At 42.7% G+C, this 23655-nt stretch overlaps 1 protein-coding gene across 1 annotated transcript in view; it reads right to left on the bottom strand.

The window, feature by feature from the left end:
- Positions 1-23655, bottom strand: part of fras1 (Fraser extracellular matrix complex subunit 1) — a 229388-nt gene that overhangs the window by 83903 nt on the left and 121830 nt on the right. Inside the window, exons 16-19 of the mRNA XM_056375341.1 lie at positions 23378-23518; positions 23111-23278; positions 12906-13046; positions 9092-9238 (exon numbers count right to left, since the gene is read on the bottom strand). Coding sequence (XP_056231316.1) covers positions 9092-9238; positions 12906-13046; positions 23111-23278; positions 23378-23518 — 597 coding nt within the window. The remainder of the gene's footprint in view (positions 1-9091; positions 9239-12905; positions 13047-23110; positions 23279-23377; positions 23519-23655) is intronic.

Consider the following 23655-nt stretch of genomic DNA (forward strand, 5'->3'; position numbering starts at 1 on the left):
TGACCTTCATTGTTTTTTGATAGGATATGAATCTGAGGACAGAAACAGAGCCAGGGAGGTAATGAATACATTCATTCATGTGGTTGTAGTATCTACAAAACCAGGATTTCTAACACTGTCCAACTTTTTCCATCTGTATTTATTTCTCCTAAAAATCTATAAACTTTTTGGGGGATTGAAAGTCTGCAGGAGCCTTCTTCAAAGCCGTACAAAATAAAACAGATGAAGACAAGAGCAATTACGAAAAGAATGATTACACTGAATAAAAGTCCATAAAAGTGAGATTTTAATGAGGATGTCTCATCTAGAAATACTGGTGGTTGGTCATAATTTGCACCAATCAAACCCAACTAATTGCTCCTCTGTGAGGAAGATAATTGGAAAAGCAAAGAAACTCTGACAACCAGTTGAAAGAGGAGACGCCATGCTGTGTCTGTCTGGTATCCTCTCTTGATATCCGTCTGTGTTACACCTGTGACTCCTTCACCTCCCTCCTCCCCACACTGCGGGGTCTCCCAGGAGGAGGAGACATTAGTGGAACAATAAAGAGCACCCCGCTGGTGGTTTTATCTGATGCTATCTTGGTTGTGTCTGGCTGGCACAGTGGTGGGTACCTTAAAGTTATCCATCCATACTAAGATAATTATCTACGCTGGAGATGAGAACAACGGGGCTCTGCAGGTGAGGAGCCGGGTGTCAGCCAGGTGAGGAGAACAGATAAAGAGGTGGATCACGTAGGGGTATTAGAAGACCACGAAAGCACCTTGTTTTTTTGCGAAGGATTAACATAATTGAGAAAAGATGCTTTGTATATTCATATACAAAGTATATGAATATGAAACCATGTGACAACAACGTTTTAGGATTTAATCAGAAAATGCGACAGGAGATCTAATCTGCATGTATCTGCAAGTTGATGCAGTTTCTAAGTGTTTTGACAATCAAGCGGAAGGACGAATGAACAAAACTGAAGATTTTCAAATGAATAATGAAATAAAAGACAAATAAATTAAAATAAAGTAAGAACTGCACTTGGAGCAACCTGGATTTTAAACCAAGTGCTCATGGGATAAACACTAAAACTAAAACTGGAAGGAAATAAACTACTACTGCTACTTTTTCTATTCTTATCTGACATAAACTAAAAAGAGCAGGTGTTTTTTTTTAAAATATCTCTTTGCCCTGTAAACACAGGCATGTTATATTTAACTCTGTTTCCATGCCCTGGTTACATATTTCTATTCATACTCTGTACTTTCTTTAGACTAGTACTTTTTCCACTGTATCATTCCCCATGAAAAAGAATATGCTGCAGGTTTATTAGTTTTTAGAAGATGATACTCTGCTTACACCAGCAGAATCAGTCTCGTGGCCCTGAGGGCGAAAATCCACTTTACCTTCAAGTCTTAACTAGAATTAACGCCTCGTGGTTGCACGCCTCCGCCGACCAGTCGAGATGCAGTTTACGTCCGTGTCTCTCCAGACTCACATCATTCATGGAGTCAAGACTATGAAGGAATTTAATAAAAAGGTCTTAAGTGTATTTTTTAGTGGAATTAATGTTTAAGTATGGTCACAGTCTCCTGTTCTGTTCCCTATCTGTGTTTTTGCAGAACATTATGACGTCACAGTGAAGTTGACCTTCGACCTTTGATCACCAAAATCTAATCAGTTCATCCTCGAGTGCAAGTGAACGATTTAGCCAAATCTGAAGTCATTCCCTGAGGGTGGTGCTGAGATATCGCGTTCATGAGAATGGGAAGGACGGACAAATGAAAACACAATGCCACAGGTGTCGCCGGCAAAGAGGCTGTGGTTTTAATGAGCACAAGTGAACTTAAGTTAAGTCTCAAGTTTGAACAGTTTAGCTTCAGGAGGCGAGAAAGTGAGAAACTGGAAAAAATAAACTACATTTGACAACAGCCAAGATTCCCAGCTTCACCGGTTTGGGTCTATTCATGAGTTCATTTCCTGGAAAAGAGCCTGTTGTACATATATTTTATGAAAAGTGTCAGGTTCTATTTCACGCTAACAGTATATTTATGGTGCATTACTCAAAGTGCTGTCAACCTCCTGTGACACCGATTTGGTTTCATTTTTTGGGAATTATAGACGTAGAATCTATAGTTCTAAGGTTAGGATTAGTTATTTCTCATGATGGATTTTGGACATATTTCTACTTATGAGCCACTTTGGTGAAGTAGATGCAGTAAGACATTTCTTTCAGGAGACATAATTGAGTGACTTCTCTGTAAGAACAGGCATCTACATATATCTACTACACCGTAAACCATTTTTTTAATTAAATGGAGAAATGTTTTGATCGCTCTTCGTGTGACTGACAGCTATTTTTTGTCTCTGCTTGCATATTTCTGAATAGCTAACATTTAATTCAGACAGTGAGATTATTTCTGCCTCCAGAGCAGCTTTGCCTCTGGGAGAAAAAAAAATAAAAATGCTTATAGAATTTACACTCCTGAATCTCCTGAACATGGCATCTGCCCAGGTGAGTCATACGCTCCTTTCTGAAGCGGAGCCAATATCAACAGAGTAGAAGGAAAGAACTTCCTCTGTCATCTCACATCCACGCCTTTCATACCACATCACTTTACAACAAAACATGTATCAGCATTCCTCCTGCCAACACTCTGCAGGCGATACGGCTCCGGGGGCCAAACAAATGGCTCCACAGCAGAGATAAGATAACTCAGGCGTCAGGCGTTATTGACTGAGCAGACTAAAACTGAATATAAAACTAAAATGGTATTGATTTGGGTCCTCAGAGTCCCTCTTTATGGCGTAGTTACCATTTTTGAAGCACATAAAAAGGTATGCTGGAGTTATAAATGCATGGCTTGCAGGCTGGATGAGCGTATTCTCCCGTGGGCCGGATTTATACTAGACATTATCCTATGTCATGCTTTTTCTTTTTCTTTTTTTTTACTGCATCTCCAATATATAGATACATAGAGCAGAGATAAACGTCTTTAACGAGAGTCATACAGGAAAAATCAAGGCTCTAATGTCTCTCAATTAGCTGCTTCTTCACGATTTTGTGCGGCTGAAAACATAATAAAACTTGTTTTCTCTGAGCAGTTTCGTCTCAGGGACGGGGCCCGAGTGCAGCAGCAAGTTCAGAAGGAGAAGAGGAACAAAAGTGGGGCATCATTTTTATTTGAAGTTACTGGCGTAAGAAGAGACAGAGAGAGAGAAAAGCTGTGTGGTCCTCTTGACGCTGCCTTCACCCTGTCTAGACACGTCGCCCCAACAAAGAACGGATTTACAGATGCAGCTATTAAAGAAGTCCTACTTTTCGCTTCACGCTCACTTCGGCTCAGTCCCCAAAAACTGAAGATGTTCTGATCCTGTCGAGGATAATGTGAGGGTAAGTATCAGTCTGGAAACAGGTTGGGAGACACAAAAGTCTTATTTTGAAAATTCTGCTCCACAAACGAGGGACAAGAGCACATGATAAACTCTGTGTGGACTTTTACACCACAGAAAAAGTAACTATTTTATTAAGTTCATGGAACATTTCCGGTGCCAAATAACAAAAACCACGTGATAAAGCACAAATTATTATCGCATTTATGCACAAAGAGCAGTGCATCATATTCTATTGATCTCTAATTAGCTCTGTGCCCGAGTCCTCCTCAGGAGAGAAACATGGGCAATAAAAGATTTAACCCATTTATTCCCACAAAAAAATATTTTGTGCTCCCGTCGTTTGCACATCTAGTCAGTGGTTTTAAATGCACCCCTAAAATAACAATTAGGAAAAAGTCAAGATTTTATTTGTTCTCTTTAAAGGTCTTACGTTGTATAAAGTCAGATTCCCATGTGTTGTTTGATTATAGATCAGGTCTAGGTTCTATATCAATACTGTGAAAGTGTCAAAGCCTCAGTCCACAGCCTGCATTCAGAAAACCAGTCAGGATTTCCTGAACTTTGTGATGTCACAACAGTCTCCACCTTCAGCTACGCCCCAGCACGGCCCACCTGGACCCATCATCCAACCTTGCAGGATTTTTTTTTTTTTCTCTAAGTGTTTTAAGTGAAATCTGCTGTATTTTTATTCGAGCACTCACTTGCTGGAGCTCCAGAGAGAAGCTGGAGAGAGGAGATGTAAAACTACGCTCAGGTGGTTTTTGGTTCTTAAAACCACAAATATATCTACACTAAAACGTATAAAAAATTGAACTTTTAAGAGTCAGCAGAGGTTGAAATGAAATTTCCACAACCATGTTTTTATATTGTTTTTACTTTCTTCCATTAAGTCTGATGAAAGAAATGCCTGCAGGGTAGATTAAAGATAAATGCTGAATCTTCTACAGTGTTAACCACTGTAAATATCAAACAAGGTCTCAGCTCAGGGTCACACTGAAATGCTACTGTCTGTGTTACAGTACTAAAAATACATTTTACAGATCTATACAGAGCTTGTAGGTTAGAGTACGACTTGACTTCAGTAAATTTGATAACGGATTCTGTCAGATTTCCTCTGATGAATTGATTTAAAGGCAGCAAAAGAATAAAACATTAGCTGTTTAAGGCCAAAGATGTTGTTACGAATGTGGTCATATTGTTTTTTTTGGTTGTGCATGTTTTTTTTTTTTTCTTGTGGCCTGAAAATTAACATGACGTGTGAATGAGTGTTCGTGTATGCAAATGATGATGGGTGATTGGTGGACAACATTGGATCTTGCAGCTGATTGGCTCCTGTCAGATGTCCTCTTCAGGTATAAGGAACCAAGATGGCGCGGCTGAGCTGCAAGGGGAGAAACTCATCTACCTCCTGTCCTAACCGGCCACACCAGTCTTTGCCTGCAAGTAACTTTTCCCATTGACTGCCATTTTCTTTCGATAACCATTTCTCCTGTTTATGTTAGTTAGGGAGGTTAGTTATTGCATGTTGGTTTTGTCATAGTTGGGTAGGTTATCGTGGTGTTTTCTTTCCAAATAAATGGTTTGTTATTTTGGCCTTTGTCCACCCTGAAGCTGGAATATACTCTCAGTTTATTGGAAAGCACTTTGCAAAAAACCACAACAGTTAATCTGTTCCTGTGGCTACTTGGTAGTTGGGAAAGACATAACTGATGTGAAAAACCAGATCCGTTTCCCAATCATAACTGGAAAAAGTCAAATTTTTGGCTGGAATGCAACTGCGGGGCCAGTCCTATAATCTGTAATGTCCCTGACTGACTGAGTGATCATATTTCCACCACTGGTCAGCCGAGTGCCTCGTCACTGAGTTGGAGTATCTAGTGCAAACAGGTTCTTTTCGGGTGGGTGTTTACAGTCTGCAGCGCATTGTCTCTGGATTTAGAGACATTTTTCAAACAAGACTGGGAATAAACCTGCTACATGACTGGACCGTGAATGGATGCCGACCGGGGGCTTAGGGCTGCACCTGTCTACCGAGTAGAAGATATTCTGTCTCTTCTAACTTTCTCTCTGAGTGATCGTTTTACAGTAAATACAGCGGAAATCACGGCTTAGTCTGTGTCTCTCATTTATGTCCAACAGGCAGTCCAGACATATATTAGGTTCTGACCTAATCTCGTTTTACTCTCTGGTTAAGCTAAGGAGTTACAATTCTCAGTGGACTAGTGCATTGACAAATCTTTTTACGGTCAAATTCATATCAGTCCTCAGCATCAATACACAGGAGATGCATGAAAAGAGACATCGACATCTTATCTTGAATATGTTACAGTGGTGGATTGTTGATCTATTTATCAGGCAGAAATAAGAAGAAAAAAAAGATCCCATATCTTTTATCTCAGTGTTGGCATGGCTTGTTGCTATGGTGATGTATTCCTCTTATCCAACATGTGCATCTATTTTAAGCTCTATAAATAATGGTTCCGGACACAGTCATGACGAAGAGCAAACTCTCACGGCTGTGAGCTTTGAGCTTTAGTGTTCCACAAACTGTCTTTCATTTGGACTCTGAGAGCTCAGATCTCAACGCTTCAGCGTCACGGCTCAGACGCCGAGTCTCTTTCCATCAGAGGAGAGAGATTTGGGGGGGGGGGGTTGAAGAAGAGAGAAGAGAGTGAGAAACTCTTTCACACTGCTGCTGATACGAGTTCTCACATTAGACTCAGGTCGATATGAACAGCTAAATTATCATATTATTTGCATCTCAATTCAGGTTTTGTTTGGATTGCAAGTTGTAGATTTTATGTCTTTTTTTTTTTTGCAGACATGTCTGATTCTTGTTTACACTCATAACACAAACGACAAATGAGCAGCAGTTCAGGATGGAGCGTGTTGGCTCTGAACAGAGTCTCACATAAAAGCGCTTTAAGGACGGCAGTGCTTGTGGAATTTGGCGAATCAATGGGGCTGGGAATGGCCGGCCATAATAAAATATTCCTGTAGAGAGACACAGATGGGAAGAGACGGAGCGACCGTGAGAGAAATATGGACGGATAGAGAACGAGAGGAGACAGCTGATAGTGAGACGTCCGCCTCGGACGGACGCTATCGTATGAACTGAACTGTGATTGAGGGCGAAAAAGCCTCATCTCCTTAAAGAGGTTAGGTAACAGCGATGGTACCACTGGGTTGGTAGAGAGAGTGTGTGTGCGTGAGAAATAAAGTGAGTGTGTGACAGAAAACAAGGAAAAGTAAAGCAAGATTTTAAAAAAGGGAGGAATAAAGTATGAGTGTATGTGCAAGTCTGAGAATTAGTGTTCAAGAGGGAGTTTTGTGTACATGTGTGTATGCGTGCGGGTGTGTGTGTGTGCGTGTGTGTATGTGCGTCCTGGCCATGCAGAAATGATGACCTGAGTACTTCTCCGGCCCAGAAGTGCCACAAGGCATCTTTTATTAACTAGAGTTTGGCTGAGCTTGACCTATTTGAGATTAGGGTTGTGTGTGTGTGTGTGTGTGTGTGTGTGTGTGTGTGTGTGTGTGCATGTATGTTTGTAAAACAAGTATATGTGTTTATTCATGCACATGTATTTTCTATCCCCATGTTGTTTAACACTTGTACACTTCAGTCCTCTGCACGTACTGATTTTGACTCAGCGATCACCTATGTCTCGACATGTGTGTGTGTGTGTGTGTGTGTGTGTGTGTGTGTGTGTGTGTGAGCTGAAATCTGATTGCAGATCCACATCTCCAAACAGTTCATGTCATCAAAACCTGTAATTAAAAGTCAGTTCGTCTGTTTTTTTTTGGCCCCCTCAGATTGTGTTTATACCCCCCCCCCCACCCGCTATCTCTTCCATGCTGGCTTCCCATCGAGTAAACATGCCTGTTTTTAATCTGCAGCCAGCGGTCCAGACAGGTAAAAACTCATTTCATTAAGCAGGGAGAGGGAGGACAACAGCAGGAGCTCCCTTTACACACAAACACTCACAATATTACCTTTCCTATTTATCTTCTGTCTGGTAGTTTATCATATTTGTGTGTGCCAAAGACAAACAGCATTTTTTTTTATGTGCGTGTGTGTGTGGGTGTGTGTGTGTGTGTGTGTGTGTGTGTGTGTGTGTGTGTGTGCAGGGTGAGCAGTGTGTCGGGAGCTGTAAAGCATCTTCTGTCTGTGCTGTTTGTTAGTGAAGATCTAAAGAAGCTCATCTTTATCCCACTGGATATTTCACATACAGCGTCTCTGAAAGGTAAAACTGTGAGTGAGAAACTCATTAAAAGTTTTTCTTTTTTTTTTTAAATTACACGGTTGAGGTACGTTTACGGAAAGAAACTTTTTTCCCAGTTTGTTGTGGAGAGGGAGGAGCCAGGAAATGCTTTATGTTGCGGCTTTTAATTTAAATGATTTCATCTTCATTTTGGAGAATTCACATTTTTTCTGACTCTGAATAATATTAAATACTTATTTCTTGCAAATTGGGAGAAAAACAGTGGCAAATTGACAATGAATTTTTTAAGTGTGATCTTTAGCTTTAGCGCACTGTTAGCGATGCACAAAGCAGAATATAAGCCTTAGTGATTGGACTTCTCAGACGTGTAACTTTTTTTTTTCCAGTCAAAGAAGCAGATTTTTTCTAAGACACGTTTTTTTGTAATAATGATTCAACCAGTTTCATCTCCATCCAAGACATGAAGTGCTCAAACGGTCACTTGAGTGTTTCTATTAGAAAATAAATAGGATTTCTGAGACAACGTCTTCTTATCATTTACTTGCAGATGGCTGATTGGCCGACGTCAACAGCTGCTATAACTCAAAGTAGGTGAGTAAACTTGCTGATGAAAGGTTTTATATTCTGCCAACTGCTCTGACTGGAACGAATTTCAGTGGTTTTTGGGGTGTTTTTTTTTTTGTTGTTTTTTTGGGGTAGAAGAGTGAATCCGGTCCGAGACCAGCTGGGATGAAGGATTTGGTGAAGCTGTGTTTCTTTAATTATTCAGAAAGTGATTGAAAAAAAAGGGCGGATTTGTGTGCCGCCATCATCTCATACTGAACAACAAATTCCAACATTTAAATTCTTATAATAAAAAGTTTCTCCAGCAGAAATGAGAGGAAGTGTGGATTCTTTTAAAACAAATCTTTTCTGATGAGACTCACCTACAGTCAAAACCAAAGACAGTCTACAACAAAGACGCAATTTACAAGCGGCGCCAATGGTAAGAAATGGTATACACTTCCTGTCTCCTAAGTGGGCGTGGTCGTGATAGCGTGACCTAATTTTGCCGCTCGTTTTTATCTGCTAGTTTGATATCCGATCAACCCAGTACTAGATCATATCATTCCAATAATATTCTCCCTTTCCCTCCAAAAGCAGTTAAATAATAATAACGATAATAGTATTACGGAGCAAATAAATATACGTTTTATGTAAGTTTTAACTTTGAAATCATGGTTTCACGTATAAGTCCCTCCTAACTTCTGTTTATCTGGTCGGCAGCACTGCAGCAGGCATAAAGCAGGTTATCGTAGCTGCAGATGTACACGTGATTTGTCTATGTGTGTTTGATGAAGCTCAGTAAGCAGAGCAAGGCACTAACCCCCACTGGAGTTGCTGGTTCCATTCACACTGCGGCGACTCAGGCTAAAAATACAAGCACTCATGGCACACCCAAACACACACACACGCACGCACGCACATTTAAGCCGACTTACTGAGGCACTCTCTAGTGACAGCGTCGAGGAAATGCTCATCTTGGCAGCTCGTCCTGCAGTAGCCGCTCTGCAGGGAGGCCGACGGGGGGCAGGAGGTGCAGTCGGCCTGCGAGGAGCCGGAGCAAGTCTGGCAGGACGGGTGACACGCTGGGGGGTGGAGGACACAGAAGAAAAGGGTCAAAATTAGACAAGAAATAAGTTTAAAGTAGTGACACAAGTTAAAAGGGAGCGACAGGAGAGGAGGCAAGGAGGAGAAGTGGGTTGGAAACAGAGGGGGAGCAAGAAAAAGTGAGAAGAGAGGAAAGAGGAGGAGAAGAGAGAGTTTAAGGAAAAGAGAAAAGAAAGGAGGCAGGGAAGGATGAGGTAAAAAATGGGGTAGAGGAGGAGTAGGAGATGAATTAATTCACGATGGAGGTTTTCTTTGAGTACTACCCAAGAATTATTAACTGTGTTTTTAACCATCAACCACATTGTACGCTGTTGGAACAACCATTAAGTACAGTGATGGTGGGGGGGGGGGGGGGGGTCATGGTGGTACTTCATACTCCACACAACCACGAAAGAAACAAGTGATAAAGCAGGTGAAATATTTACAGCAGACAGATAATGTTTTTTATTGAGAGATGTTCTACAACAATTTGGTCGAGGTTGTTATTCATTCACTGTTTATCACATTATCAAGGAGAAAAAACTCTCCAGCAGGAACAGCAAAACCCATTAAACCCAAACCCTGCTGTCAAAACTGATGACACATATGTTGCTGTACCAAGCTCCAAAACACAAGTCCTTAAAGGTCCCATATAGTATAAAGGTAGATCTCCATGTGTAGTGTGATTATAGATCAGGTCTAGCTTCTATATTAATACTGTGAAAGTATCAAAGCCTCAGCCCAAAGAGAAATGCACACAGCCTGTATTCAGAAACTGAGCCTTAAAACCAGCCGTCAGGACTTCTGGAACTTTGCGATGTCACAACAAAGCAGTCACCAAGCCCCGCCCACCTGGACCCACCATCCAACACTTGCAGAATTGGATTTCTCTGAGTGTTTACGTGAAATCTGCTTTATTTTTATTGGATTAATCAGAAAATCAGTTAGCCAATCAGAAGAGAGGCTCAGAGCATCTGTCTCTTTAGTTGCTAGATGTTCCTCTTTCTTCACCAGCTTCTCTCTGATTTTAGTCCTTAAGCTGTCTGGTGGCGTAAAGAGGGTTAATCAGAGCTTGTTTACGCGTCAGTTTGTGGGGAACAGGTTTCTGCTGCTGCTGGAAACAGAGCTGAGGAAAACACGGAGAGAAAATGTGCCGGAAAACAAAAAACCTATGAGGTACGAGAGCTGATGATAATTATATCAGCCATCCTTCTCACATTACTCACAGTAATTTGATTAATTGCAATTATAATAAAAATATCGATTAAATGAAGCTTGAACTAAATTACTGCTGTATTGCCTGGCATTAAAAAAAAACAAACACCAAAACTTTGTGGTGAAAGTTTACTCTCTTCAAGACAGAAATACAATACTTCTTCAGGGTATCTGGGTGGCTTCTAATGAGCCGATCCAGCACTGAAGGAGACGAGGACCAGTGAGCAAACAAACCCCATTTATTTTGCTATCCAAGGGGGAACATAATCTAAACCCATTGTTCTTCTTCACCGTCTAGGTAGACATCAGCGCGTGCCGTTTCAATTTCCCAACCAAAGTCTGGAGCAAAACAAAAACAAAAACAAAACTAAACAAAAAAAAAACATTATTAAGAGATCCGGTGCTGTTTACTGCAGGTTTTTATTTTCCTCAGGACAAATAATAAAATTCATCGTGTTTAAAAAAAAAAAAAACCAGAGGATGAAGCTGGTGGATGTAAATAAAAGGGTCGTCCTGCAAGAAACTGAGCCGAGGTAATGAATGGGAGATTAGAGCCAATGGATTTTCATTAAAGAGGAGGGTAATTGTGTGTGTGTGTGTGTGTGTGTGTGTGTGTGTGTGTGTGTGTGTGTGTGTGTGTGTATGTGTGTGTGCGTGCTGTGGTAGCTACTGCACTGGTACTCCATACATCTACGTTTGTTTACTACATTCAGTTTGGTGCTATATAGAAGGCAGGAGTCGATCTGACCTTGATTCTTCCTGCCGCTGGTGTTTGTTGTGCTGTTAATTTAGCCTGAACGTTTCTACATGCAGCTTTCAAACACAACTAAACCATTAACCGTGTAATTTGTGCAACTGCGCTTCACAGAGTAAACACACTCACTGATCCCACTTTAACGCCACACTGTTAAAAAGCCTCCACCAAGTGACCTTTCATAAAAATGCATCTAATTCTGCGGTGAACACAAACTGAATTTTTAACAGGTATATATATATATATATATATATATATATATATATTGCACACGTTCCCAAGCTCGTCACGTTAATTAATTTGGTGTAATGTCAGTGTTTTTCATTACACTTACTAAACTAAAAACTAACTGGACTCGTTAAAGAGATCGGATCGGAACTCCCCCGAGTCCCTTCAAACAGCTTCAGAAGAAGAAGAAGAAAAAAAAGAAACTCACATCTCTCATATAATTACAATTTGGCTCATTTACAGTATCTGTTTAATTTCCCTCCGCATATGAAGAAAAATGTGAAAATTTGTTATGAGTGATTATACCATTGTCCTATAAATCTGAGCTCAACTCGTCATTAATCACAACTTCTCACAACTTTTCAGTAGATTTTCTAGTAACATGCCAAAGCTATTCCCATTTTAAACAAGTTTTGTTGCTTATATTGTGCAGCCACTATGGTTTATTCTTGATTAAGGCAGGTTGAGGCTACAGATGTTCTGACACCATAACAGCCGTATACTACTAACCCTACTTACCGTCATCCTTCAGAGGCGGCATTCAAAGACCAATTGCGTCACAGCGGCGTAGCTAGGTGGTCGCCTTTTTGAAGATTCATTCGGTGTCAGTGATGAAAATATAAGCGAACAACACCGACAGAGACCGCAAGGATTACACTTTTAAATCTAAGTATTGGGTTTCAGCTCCGTTCAACGGCTAAACGGTGCAACTGTTAAAACCAAGGGCCTGAAAAGCTCAAGTTTTTCTCAAGTTTGTTAAGTAGGGGGAGCGGTGCTTTGCAACGCAACAGTAAAGATGGTGACACAAAGTGAAAATCCTCCGTAGGCCACACCGTCTCATATCTGTCTGGCCCACGCCTGTGTAGACCACGTCCTCAGAAAGAATGTGGCCCCTGAATTGGGACACAGCTTTTCTTCTTCGCTGCTCTAAAACAGTAGTTGCCAGTGGCTGCGCAGCGCAACTTCCTGTGTAAGCTAAGAATTGATTTCTGGGAAAAGTGCAGTTTTATCCGAGACATTATAAAGTTTATGAACACATTACGCGGCACTGAATAGGCGTGAAGACTTGCGTACTTGCCGATACCTGAAACCATATCTGAGGCTTTTCTGAAACTAGTGTCGGTATCAGAACAACTCTAACTGAGGCACCAACTGTTTTAGAGGCACTGCTAGTAACTATGACAACAGTAATTGTTTTTTGTTTTACTGTAGGAATCCACAAGGTGCTGCAGTTAAAAGCATCAGGTACATATTTAAATGATCAAACGCCGTCCTAGACATGAACACCATCTCTCTCCTGGAACACGGAGGACCAGCTTCCAGCCCCGAGGACATGTTGGGAGAGTGTCCCCTCCAGTCCTCAGGGCTTCACAGGGCTGTCTTGAGAGTTGAGGTTAGAAGCGAGGGCTGGGGATTTTTGTCAGTTGGTGTGCTGACAAACATACCAGCTGAAATATGTGCTCTCTCACCTTGGCACTGATTGTCCTGGATGAAGAAGCCCTGCGGGCAGGAGGGGACGCAGCGACCGTCGTGCAGGCCGGACGAGGAGGGACAGGACGTGCAGTTGTCTGCAGATGGCCCGGTGCAGCGCCGGCAGGAGGGATGACACTCTGAAAAAAGGACACACAGAACACTTTTCATATTCCCTACAAGAAGAAACACACAAAGCCGTGGACAGGGGACAGAGTATGCTCAGTCCCAAACTGTGCTTCCTCCTCCTCCTCCTCCTCCTCCTCCTCACTGCCTTCCTCCTCCTGCCACAGTAAGAGAAATAAAATGACAGAATGAGTTGACATCCTGGTTTCTAGCTTTAAAACTTTGCTGTATCGGTAATTTTCTGCGGGAAAGGTTTTTTGTTTGTGGAAAATAATTTTTAGTATGAAGCTCAGAAGCAACCACTGTTGAAGTGTGATGAGAAATCAGCTGAGGTGCGTTGCGGATTTTTTTTGCTGTGAACTATATCACTGATTTAGCAGCATAAATGCATGGACACTAAATGGAGGATGGCTCTGAGGGTTGCAGTTGCAGCCCGCAGTACCTGCGTCTGAGCTGCGGCCAGTTTTTTGTGATCCTGCAGCCACTTTGCTGTATCACGTTCCTACGCTGTTGGCATTCTGTGGAATCAGACTCTGATGAAGAGCTTCCAGTCCGCCCTGCCAGCTAGAGGTAATGTAACACTCAGATGAGGCCAGCAGGCCGCTTCACCAATCAGAAGTTACACATTAACACCGGAGTCAGTGCCAGCTCAGAGAGCCTGATCCAAGGCGGCCACACGCCAGCAAAGACTCCTGAAATATGCTCTTCTGAGCAGTGGAGCATATTTAATAGTCCAACCATTGAGTGTAGATAATGAAACATAAAACTTCCACAACGATCGGTTTAGGATGATTTAAATCTCAAAAGATTATAACATTCGGAAATGGTAAGTGAAGTGTTCAAAGTTACATCAGGTAACTTGACCTCTGAACGGCAGCAAAACACGCCACGCTCGCGTTCAAGGATCAGAAAAAGACAAGCAAAGTTTCAAAGACAAATACAACTGAAATACCTTCACATCCACCAAGAAATGCAGCAGGACAATATTTAAGAGCAAATTAATTAATTCAATAAAGTTAAATTAAATAATAAGTTATGAGGAATAAGTTTGAGAGCAGTTATGACATAATAAATGGCCCTCAATTTAATGAAAGGAAATACATTTGGAATTAATTAGCAGGGAGTAAAGGATTTCTAATTTAACTATATACCTAAGATAAAGTTTGATTTGAAAGTTTTGAACTGAACTGAACTGAACTGCTCTCACCTGATACAAGCATCTTATTTGGACTAAAGATAAGCTGCTGCATTTTAAGAATTGTACAGCTTTTAACTTGCCACTATCACACATTTAACCAGTATTCAATTCAGCTTTATGTGTAAATGTTTTTTGTGTATATATATATATATATATATATATATATATATATATATAAATATGTTCTTGGCTTCAAATACATGCAACCTCCCTGGCCCCCGGATTATTTAACCTTTCCCTTACATGCTCCCATACCCTGCACCCCCACACCACAGCTGCCCTGAAACTTGGCCTTCTGTGCAGCCTTTGATGTCTGCTTTGGCAGCATGAAGACAAATAGCTGAGCAACGCTATCAGCTCTGGCAGCCGAGCGGAGCCACGAACCAGCCGGCTGCTGCCGCTGCTGCTGCCGCTGCTGCTGCCGCTGCTGCTGCCGGAGGTGGTGGGAATGAAAGACAAAAGGCCTGTCACCAACTGGCCAGGAGCACCAAGTGTGTGTGTGTGTGTTTTACTACCTGACTTTTTTTTCTTTTTTTTTTTAGTATATTTGCACTGAAGTATGTGTGTGTTTATAATTGCTCCTCTCCAGATTCTTTCAGAGAGCTGTCAGATGTATCCGGGTCTTGTGTAAACACTGTATGACAGCCACTGGCAGCAGCAGACTGGTGCTCTACCTGAGCCAACACTGCAGTGTGTGCGTGTGTGTGCGTGTGTGTGCGTGTGTGCGCGTGTGTGCGCGTGTGTGCGCGTGTATGTCTCAAGTTGCAAAAACAGTTACCCTTTGGGAGCCCCTCAGTGTCAGAGCGGGGACTTTGCAAAGTCACAGCGGTGTCACCGTCCGCCGAAACCATCAATCTGATGTCCCGTCATCGCCCACCTTCTCCCTGCTCTCTACCCATAATCCCCTTCTCCTCTGTCAAATATGGCAGCTTAAATTGGTCAGCCGAGATGAAAGACATCTCGTGCGTGTCTCCTTGATTGAGGTTACCGTCCGCCAGCGTGCTCTTTCACTCATTTTTTTTGGCCACATCTGTGTGACGTGAACGCACATCCCGCTCATGCTGCCAAAACAAGCTCCACACAAACCTTCATATTAACAGCCATAAAACAAACACACACTCGGAGGCATATTAAATAGGCTTCTTGTCAGTGTGAATTAATAATAGGAAGCGCGTAAGAACAATAGGCAGCCTTTCATTCTTTTTATTGCAACTTGGATATCTCATTTGTAGCGGGGCGGAGAGTGTATATTGATTCACGCAGCGCCCAAATTCACACGTGCAGGTGTTCTCATCACACCTTATCTGATGCACGTGTTCAAGGAATCAGATTCATTACTTTGCTTTGTGCTGATGGGGTCATAATTTGAGGTGTGCACGGTTGATGTGATGGAGTTCGGGGGGGGGGGGGGGGGGGGGGGGGGTGCGCTCCTCGACGCCTTCCAGAAACGATTCTCTTGGTGCAGAAACTGGGCCGATCATTACATCAGGGCAGAGGAGAGAGGAACACAAGTGAACGGTTATATCTCATTCCTCTGAAGTATCATTCACATTGATTCTGCTCTGTTATGGTATCGTAGAAGTCATCCCACTCCCTCAGAGAGATCATTTTGAGGAAATGGAAATGCAATGGGTGACTGCTCTGCCAGTGGAGTCGCAAATACAGCAAGAGAAAATGTGTTTTTTTTCCAATCTGACTTGAGTCTGATATTTAACCAGGTAGATGCCTCACTGGATTTCTACAGTGTAGACTAAACACCACGTGACAATCTTTTTGGTAAGCAGAATCACGATCTGCATCATATTTCCACTCAAATTTTATTGTGAAAGTCCTGACTGGAAGTTGGTTTTCTGCCCGTTTTGACGCTTCTTTCTGACCTCTGTCTGCTTGTTGCTACTCTTCATCCATGGTGCCGTGTTCTGTTTACGAATTGCGTCACAACCAATCTCACTTTTTCTTTAGTTCATATGGAGTATCCGTTTGAACAGTGCTGTTGTTTTGATTTGAAAGTTCAGTCACATCAGAACTTGTTCATGTGCCGCTAGCTGGCTAACAGCTAACAGTGGTCTGATTAGCAGCGTTTGAACTTTTAAAGTTAAATATCAAAATAAAGCAGCTATTAAATACGACGTCTGTACGATTCATCTGAAAAGTAGATCCAAAGAAAGATTGTCCATCGTCATCGAGAAGCGCTGATGTCCTTTTCCCCACAGCAGCTTCATTCACCTCTGGACCTCCCAGGGGTTCCCACCCAATCAGCTCCCACAGGAGGTGGCAAGGAGGTGAAAGAGGTGAAGTGATTTTTTTTTTGTAACACAAAGGAGCGGTAGACTGATACCAACATCATCCTGAGTCTCTGAGCTCTTCACACCCCACAGCCCTGCGATCACACCTCATCTCCTCTGCGTGTATCTGCAGCCTCTCTTCTGGTTGCTATGTAAACCTTGCGCCTGAAGTTCAGACTCAAGAGGAGACGGCGGCGCCTTCTGACCTCAGGCTCAGGTCATCAGGCTTTGAGGCTTCTAGTCTCAGGCAGAAGAGCCAGAAAAACAGATATCCACACAGACCGAACATGACTCATGTTTCTGTAAAAAGGGTCGGATGCTCACCTGCTGCGAAAGCTCGAGTTCACAACAGATTTAAGTGATAAAAACTGGCGAGCAGATATGCAGTCAGACGTGACCAGTGATCCAACACAGCTCGGGCGGGCGTTAACCCCTTCTCGTACGTGATGGTGTGTTGTCCACCGAGCAGCGTTAAATCTCCTCCACGCCAACTCTCTCTGTCTGCTGCCTGGAGGGGAGAGGGATTTACAGCCTGGAATTTGCCTTCAGACATCTGATAGCTTGTCCGCTCCTGCCCACTTAAATATGTACACGAGTGTGTGTCTGTGTACATAAATGCTGGAGTCTGAGTGTCTCATGTACATGTTTACACACCGTCCCGCTTTTTTCCTTCAGGACGGTAGCTGCTGTGGAGGTCTGAGTATCTGTCAGAGCAACACACACACACACACACACACACACACACCACACACACACACACACACACACACACACACACACACACACACACACACACACATGAAGACAAACTCATACAATAGCCTGCATTGTTTCCAGCCCTACACCTGAACCCACTGACACTCCACTGAGGGAAACCTTTGTTGCTGAGAAAAAAAAAAGGCAGAGTGGAACAACTGATTTATATATTACTGTGAACGGAGCTTTAATGACACGTCATTTATCGAGTTGATCCTCGGCTATTAGGAAGCTCAGAGTGAAAGCAAACTAGATAAGTGGTACTTAGTCAGACACAATAGCTGATGTACAAAATAACTCTATGCTGAGACAAGCAATTCAAATCCAATTGTCTGTATGACAATAACAAAGCCTTCTTTTTCTAAAGTGTGGGCACGGAAAAAAGCAGAAATCCAATATTTAATCATTAGGTGGCTGAGACACAATTCAAATCACATCACATCAAGTGCAGCTCAAATCGAATTTAAGTGGGTTTTATTCCCTGATGCTTTTACCGCACATGCCACATGCATTTTTGACATCGCACAAGAAACACGACAAACACAAAACAACAAATAACGGGAGGGCCGAGTAATGTCGACTATGACAGCAGAAACAATACGTGACATTTCGTTGCCTTCCTGAAATGATGTTTGAAAATGAAGCTGGAAAATGTTTTTTTAAAGAGCAAAGCCAGAGGACAGAGTAAGTGGGGGGAAAAAAGGCAAATTAATAGCGTTCTGAATGATCATAATAGACTGAGACGAGTATGAGCTGAGAGTAAAGTGACTGGGTTCATAATAATAAACTAACTCAACTCTTCTCCGGCTAAATCATCAACACTGTATTTACCCGCTGAGGCCATTCAACCTCCACGCATGGGGCAAGACTGCAGGTATTTATCCACTGAAACACTGACCAGTTGCCCAAAGGCACTGAGGAGAGGCTGGTACTGCTGAAATTATGACAGGATGCTGTGGACCAGCGGTTCCCAACCTGCGGGCCGGGGCCCGCTGATGGACCACGGAGGTATCGCAAGTGGGCCGACGAATCCTGAAAAACATATTTATACATAAATAATGGTTTTAGAAACAAAAATGATCTTGCACTATTACTGTGATCAGCCAATGAGCGGTACCTTTACGTCGGCGCCGGCCGGACCATGTTGTGCACTTGTTTGTGACCTCGGCCTGATGGCGTGTTAAAAGATGACAGTCGTGGCAACAACTGGAGAATCGAAATAACTGCTTAGCAACAGGGAGGATTAAAAGGAAGGAGACGATCTCCCCCGTCAAAAAAAAAAAGAAAAAAAGAAGAAGAATTGAGCTTTCCGTATACCCGTATCGTCACAGGTTTGGATGTGGGCCACCAAACCGTTTTTGAGATTCTCAAGTGGTGCCATGTGTTAGAAAAGGTTGGGAACCGCTGCTGCAGATGGTGGCAGAGAACACTGCACCAGCCAACAACACGTCAACAGGCTCAGCTACTCACTGAGCTGACGGTCTGCCAGTTGCATGTGGACCTGGACCTGGGCAGTAAAGTTCTCTGACAGACATCACTAAGGCCTGAAATGGTGTCAGGGTGTGAGAGGCCTTGGAAATAGGTTATGAATGGGTGTTTGAACCGCCTGTGCACTGGGAGGACTGGATCAAGGAGGCGCATGAGGCAGGGGGCCCGGCACCAGGAGGTGGTGCCAGACTGCGTTCCCATAGAGGCGGGGATGAAGGAGCCTCCAGATGGCTACGGATCAAAAAAAAAACAAAAAACAAACTGAAGTTCTTATTTGAAGTGTAACAACATCCCATTAAAGGTCCACGCTGCTTTGTAATTTCTTATTGTGAATATCTTTTTCTACAAAACCAAATTTTCCTGGCAGTGACAACAGCCTTAAACTCAAACTTAAAAACTCTACTTCCTGTATTGGCTCGGTGTGGGTGCCGTGACGATCAAAGAGATGAATGGGTGTTAGAGGACGGTCCCATCCAACTACCTCTCATCGATTTGTAATTGTCTCCTCTGGGATGATAAAGGAAATCCAATAGTGCTAACGGCTTTTCAATTCCAGGTAAACAAAAATTTTCTCTGGTGCTTGGCCCACTCTGAACTTAAAAGTAAACTGTTGAGAGGAGACAAATCATGCTATTACCCAAATGGCTTCAGGCTCCAGATCACAAAAAATCAAAGTGATGCAGACTGATGAGTCCCTGTTGCCGGGATACATTTGCTCAACAACTGCTCGAGTGTGATGCAAAATGAAGAATCCTGTTCTCTATTTGTCTTCAGGCTGTTTGACGTATTAAAAGAAGGAGCCCTGCATATTCCTTATTCTAAGGTAAAAAAAAATCATGCTAACTAATCTGAAGCTTGTAGATTAATATTTAAGGTTGCAAACTCCAGCAAGCAGGATTTCAGTCTCAGTGATACTTGATTTTTTACCCGCACGACAAACGACACAGGAATCGGGGAATTGTTATGTATTAACGACAGAAGCGACCAATTATGATGTTTCAAAACTCGAGGAATCCAGGAAGCATCAGCTCGCGGCGGAAACTATAAAGACATTCCTCGGGGCACCCTGTCATTAACGTCACGATCGCTGAGCTGCTCTCACACCCTGAAACTCAGCTGCTGAGTGACTGTGAGCAGGCAGCAAGGACTTATCTGCAGCACCGTGGGAAATCCCGACAAGTCTACCCAGAATTCAACGAGCCTCGTCTCCTGCACTCCCTCCACTGGCTTTTAAATCTTAATGCCTTCAAAGTGAGATAGGCACCCCCCCCCCCACACACACACACACACCCCCCGATCCAGTGTTAAGTTTTTTATGATAAATAATTGTACAATTCAATAATGAATGCAGCACTGAAGCTCTGTATTGTATTTTCATCTCCCACGAGTGGAGTAATGTCTGTGCTCTCCATGAAAGATGGAACTGCAACACTGCACTACACCTACAGACCCAGACCTCCGTATCTCAGAGAGCTCGCTGTTCACATCCTGTTTCCTGCTGTCCGCACTAGTTCCTTTAACCGTGAACTTTCTCTCGCTTTTACCGACCAGTTTCTGTGTCTAAACTTTAAACTTTAATCTTTTGAGTGGCCTGGAGTAACACGATGTTCGTCATGAATCTGTTGGCTTTTAGACTCAACAGAAACAATCCCGACTTGGACTTGAAGCTGTGAATTCACTTGGACTTTAGTTTTTTGACTTATAACATATATATACCAGGTACGCCGCAGTCAACCAAAAACATCCTAATGACGAATGGTTCAGAGATGACTAATGACTGTAACTGCATCACAGGAGCAACATATCAAGACACGACTGACTCAGAAAAGCTATGAAGTTGATTCTAAAGTAGTAAATGCACGTTTAAAGCAACCACCTTTCCTGTAAATCGACAGAATGTACTTGTTTAAAACTTGGGGGAACTTGTTGGATGTAGTGACTCAAAACTGATAAACTAGTAATTATTCTTGAAGGACAACAGAGAAGAGACAGCAAGCCTGAAAACAAGACTATTCAACAATAACTTTTTAAAAGGGAGAGGTAATAAAATGTATTCATGAGATTTACTCATTTACTCCTTTAGGTTTTAAAATTTGGTATCGAATGACGAGACATGTTTCCATCCTCAGTGGTATCAAACCAACTCAGTCAATAAAAGACGTGCAACATCCTTCTTCTAGATCTGGATCACTTCCATATTCTCCACCTCATGTTCATCAAAACCGCTCTCACTCACAAGCATTCCTCTGTCAACAAAATGCTTCAGATTTAACTTTCATGTAACAAGTGGCAATAAAACCGCTGCCTGGCAGCGTGTGTTTCGTCTCGTGTCAGGTAACAGACACTCCGGCAGAGGAGAAGTGGGCAGAGAGAAAGGGGGAGCCGAGCGAAACGCCAGCGCTGGCAAATGACTTGGCTGCGCTCGATGAAGTGACAGCAGGTAGAACAAATACCCCTCTCCCTGCCAAATACTAAACGCAGCATGGTCAGTGGGCACAAAGTCTGAACAGGGAGGTAAGAAGACAGTAGAGCGGTGAACGGATGGAGTTTCACAGCACACAGTTGGAGGGAGGAGGGAGGTAAAGAAAACTGATTATGGTCTTCTCATCTCTCTTTTCCTCTTCAGTGTCGTCCTGCTTTGTTTAAAATAAAAAACAACAAAAAAACATCAGGAAACGTATGCCTCCTGGCATTCTGGCAGGGAGGTGGTAGTTTGCAGTGGTGTGTGTTTACGTGTGTGTTGGTAGGTGTGTGTGATAATTATTCTCACTTGACAGACTGCCGCGTTCAAGCCTAGAACCCACCTTAATAAAAACCAGCCCATTACACGCACAATTTCACACTCATAAACAACCTAATCAGGTGTCTCCACACACACAATTCTAGACACCTTTGACGCACCAACTCAAGACCAAACTTTGACTCTCAGGAGTTTGCAGACGTTACAAAGAGAGGAAAGTGTTCAACATGTTGCAGCAGAAAACCTGAAAGTTAGTTAATATGCGGTGCTGCAACGACCTATTGATCACTCTACGATTTTATTAATTAGGAGACTAATTGTTTCATCTATAAAATATCCGAAATTAAAGACAAATGCTTGTTAGATTAAAGTGTCAACATTCACCTGATTATTCATGACATGAGTATCCAGGACACCTGCTTAAGCAGGAACTACCACAGAGGTGGTGTTCAGACTCTGGCAGGCGTTTCTCTGTCTGTGGACAGATGTTGTCACAGTAATAACATCGCAACCTGCAAGATACAGTCATAAACTTCACAGGTGTGTAGTAATATGTGGTAATAACTACTGTGTACTCATGGGTAAAAGCATGTTTTGACGGGCATCACAGCTGGTATGATTTCATTGGAAGAAGGTTTTCTGAAATCCTCTTACTGGAACCAACAAATGTTTCCCTTTGGTAAAACAGATAAACAATTATTAAAATTGTTGTCCATTCATTTTCTGTCAATTCATTGATCAATTATTTGATAAATATTCCAGCACTACTTCATGTTGTGTAAATGACGGCGCACAGTTTGCAATCGCATCAGCAGCTTGGTTGAATAAACAACATTTCATTTACTTTGTCATGGATTTTCCTTTTGAATTCTGTTGCGTTCATTCAAGTTGAACAAATCGCAGAAGTGGCAGCGATTACTTCACCTGTGTTGAAACCCAAAGTGACTGAAGATTGACGCGCTGACTGGCTTGCTAACTTGTGATCATACGTGTCCGATGACACCAGAGTCGCTCCAGCTCGGCCTCACAGGTTCTGCTTTCTCCAGAATAAAGGAGGAAACTCTCAGCAGAGCGCAGACCTCGGCCAAGGTCAAACAATCCTACACAGCTCTCTTTCTCCAGTACATCTTTATTTATTTATTTACCTATAATTATCTTTAATCCTTCTGCATGGCAGGTTTCATTAGCTGTGGGGTGAAATGATGATCTCAGCATGATGTTATACAGCAGTAGCATGTTGAATGATGCCACCGATGCAAGCGTTCCTAAATGCCGCTGATGCCACATGTACTGTTACTTACAAGTACAACTCTGTGTAATGTGGATTCAACATCTTCCTCTCACCAGAAACAGATTATTACCTGGATCTGCACCAAACTGTACAATCTCATAAATCTCAACACCATAAATATTTTACATCAAGATCCAAACATGATTTCCTGAGAATTCGACAAGTTTTTAAAAAATGCCCTCTCTTGCAAATGCTTAGGAAAGTGATAGAAACTTCCTGGATCCGCCCCCGGCTCAATCCAAATCAGTTCAATACTTTTTGCATAATCCTGCCGACGAACAAACAGACGAGGAAGTCGTCCAAAAACTCCATGTACTCACCTCTGCATGTCTGCACCTCATCCAGGTAAGCGTGGGCGGGACATCCAGCTGAGCAGACGCCGTGCTGGAGGTGACCGGACTGCGGCAGGAGGGCTTCCTCTGATTTGAGGCAGCCGAGACAGTCCGACGCCAAGGGTCCCACACAGGAGCGGCAGGAAGGGTGACAGTCTGAAAGCAGCGGAGATGAAAGGTTGAAAAGGGAAGACGTCAGAGAGGGAAAATTATAAAGCCTTCACACGTTTAATACGTAATATATGAAGCCCTTACTGTGGCAGGTATTGTCCTGGGAGTACAGCCCCTCCCCACAGGCCTCCACACACTGGCCTTCGTGGAGAAGGAGCCCACCTGGACACAGGGTACACTGGGAAACCGAGGGGCCCCAACACAAGGCGCAGGAGCTGTGGCAGGCTGAGGGGGTGAGGAGAAGGGAAGAAGTGAACCAGAACAGCTGCTTTAAACTAAACAAACTTCATGTAAGTGAATAAAATGCATAAATAAAACAGTTAAATACTGAAAACTCACTATGTTTGACTACCACTGCAGTA

The sequence above is a fragment of the Seriola aureovittata genome, chromosome 5 (assembly GCF_021018895.1).
Source record: "Seriola aureovittata isolate HTS-2021-v1 ecotype China chromosome 5, ASM2101889v1, whole genome shotgun sequence".
NCBI lineage: Eukaryota > Metazoa > Chordata > Actinopteri > Carangiformes > Carangidae > Seriola > Seriola aureovittata.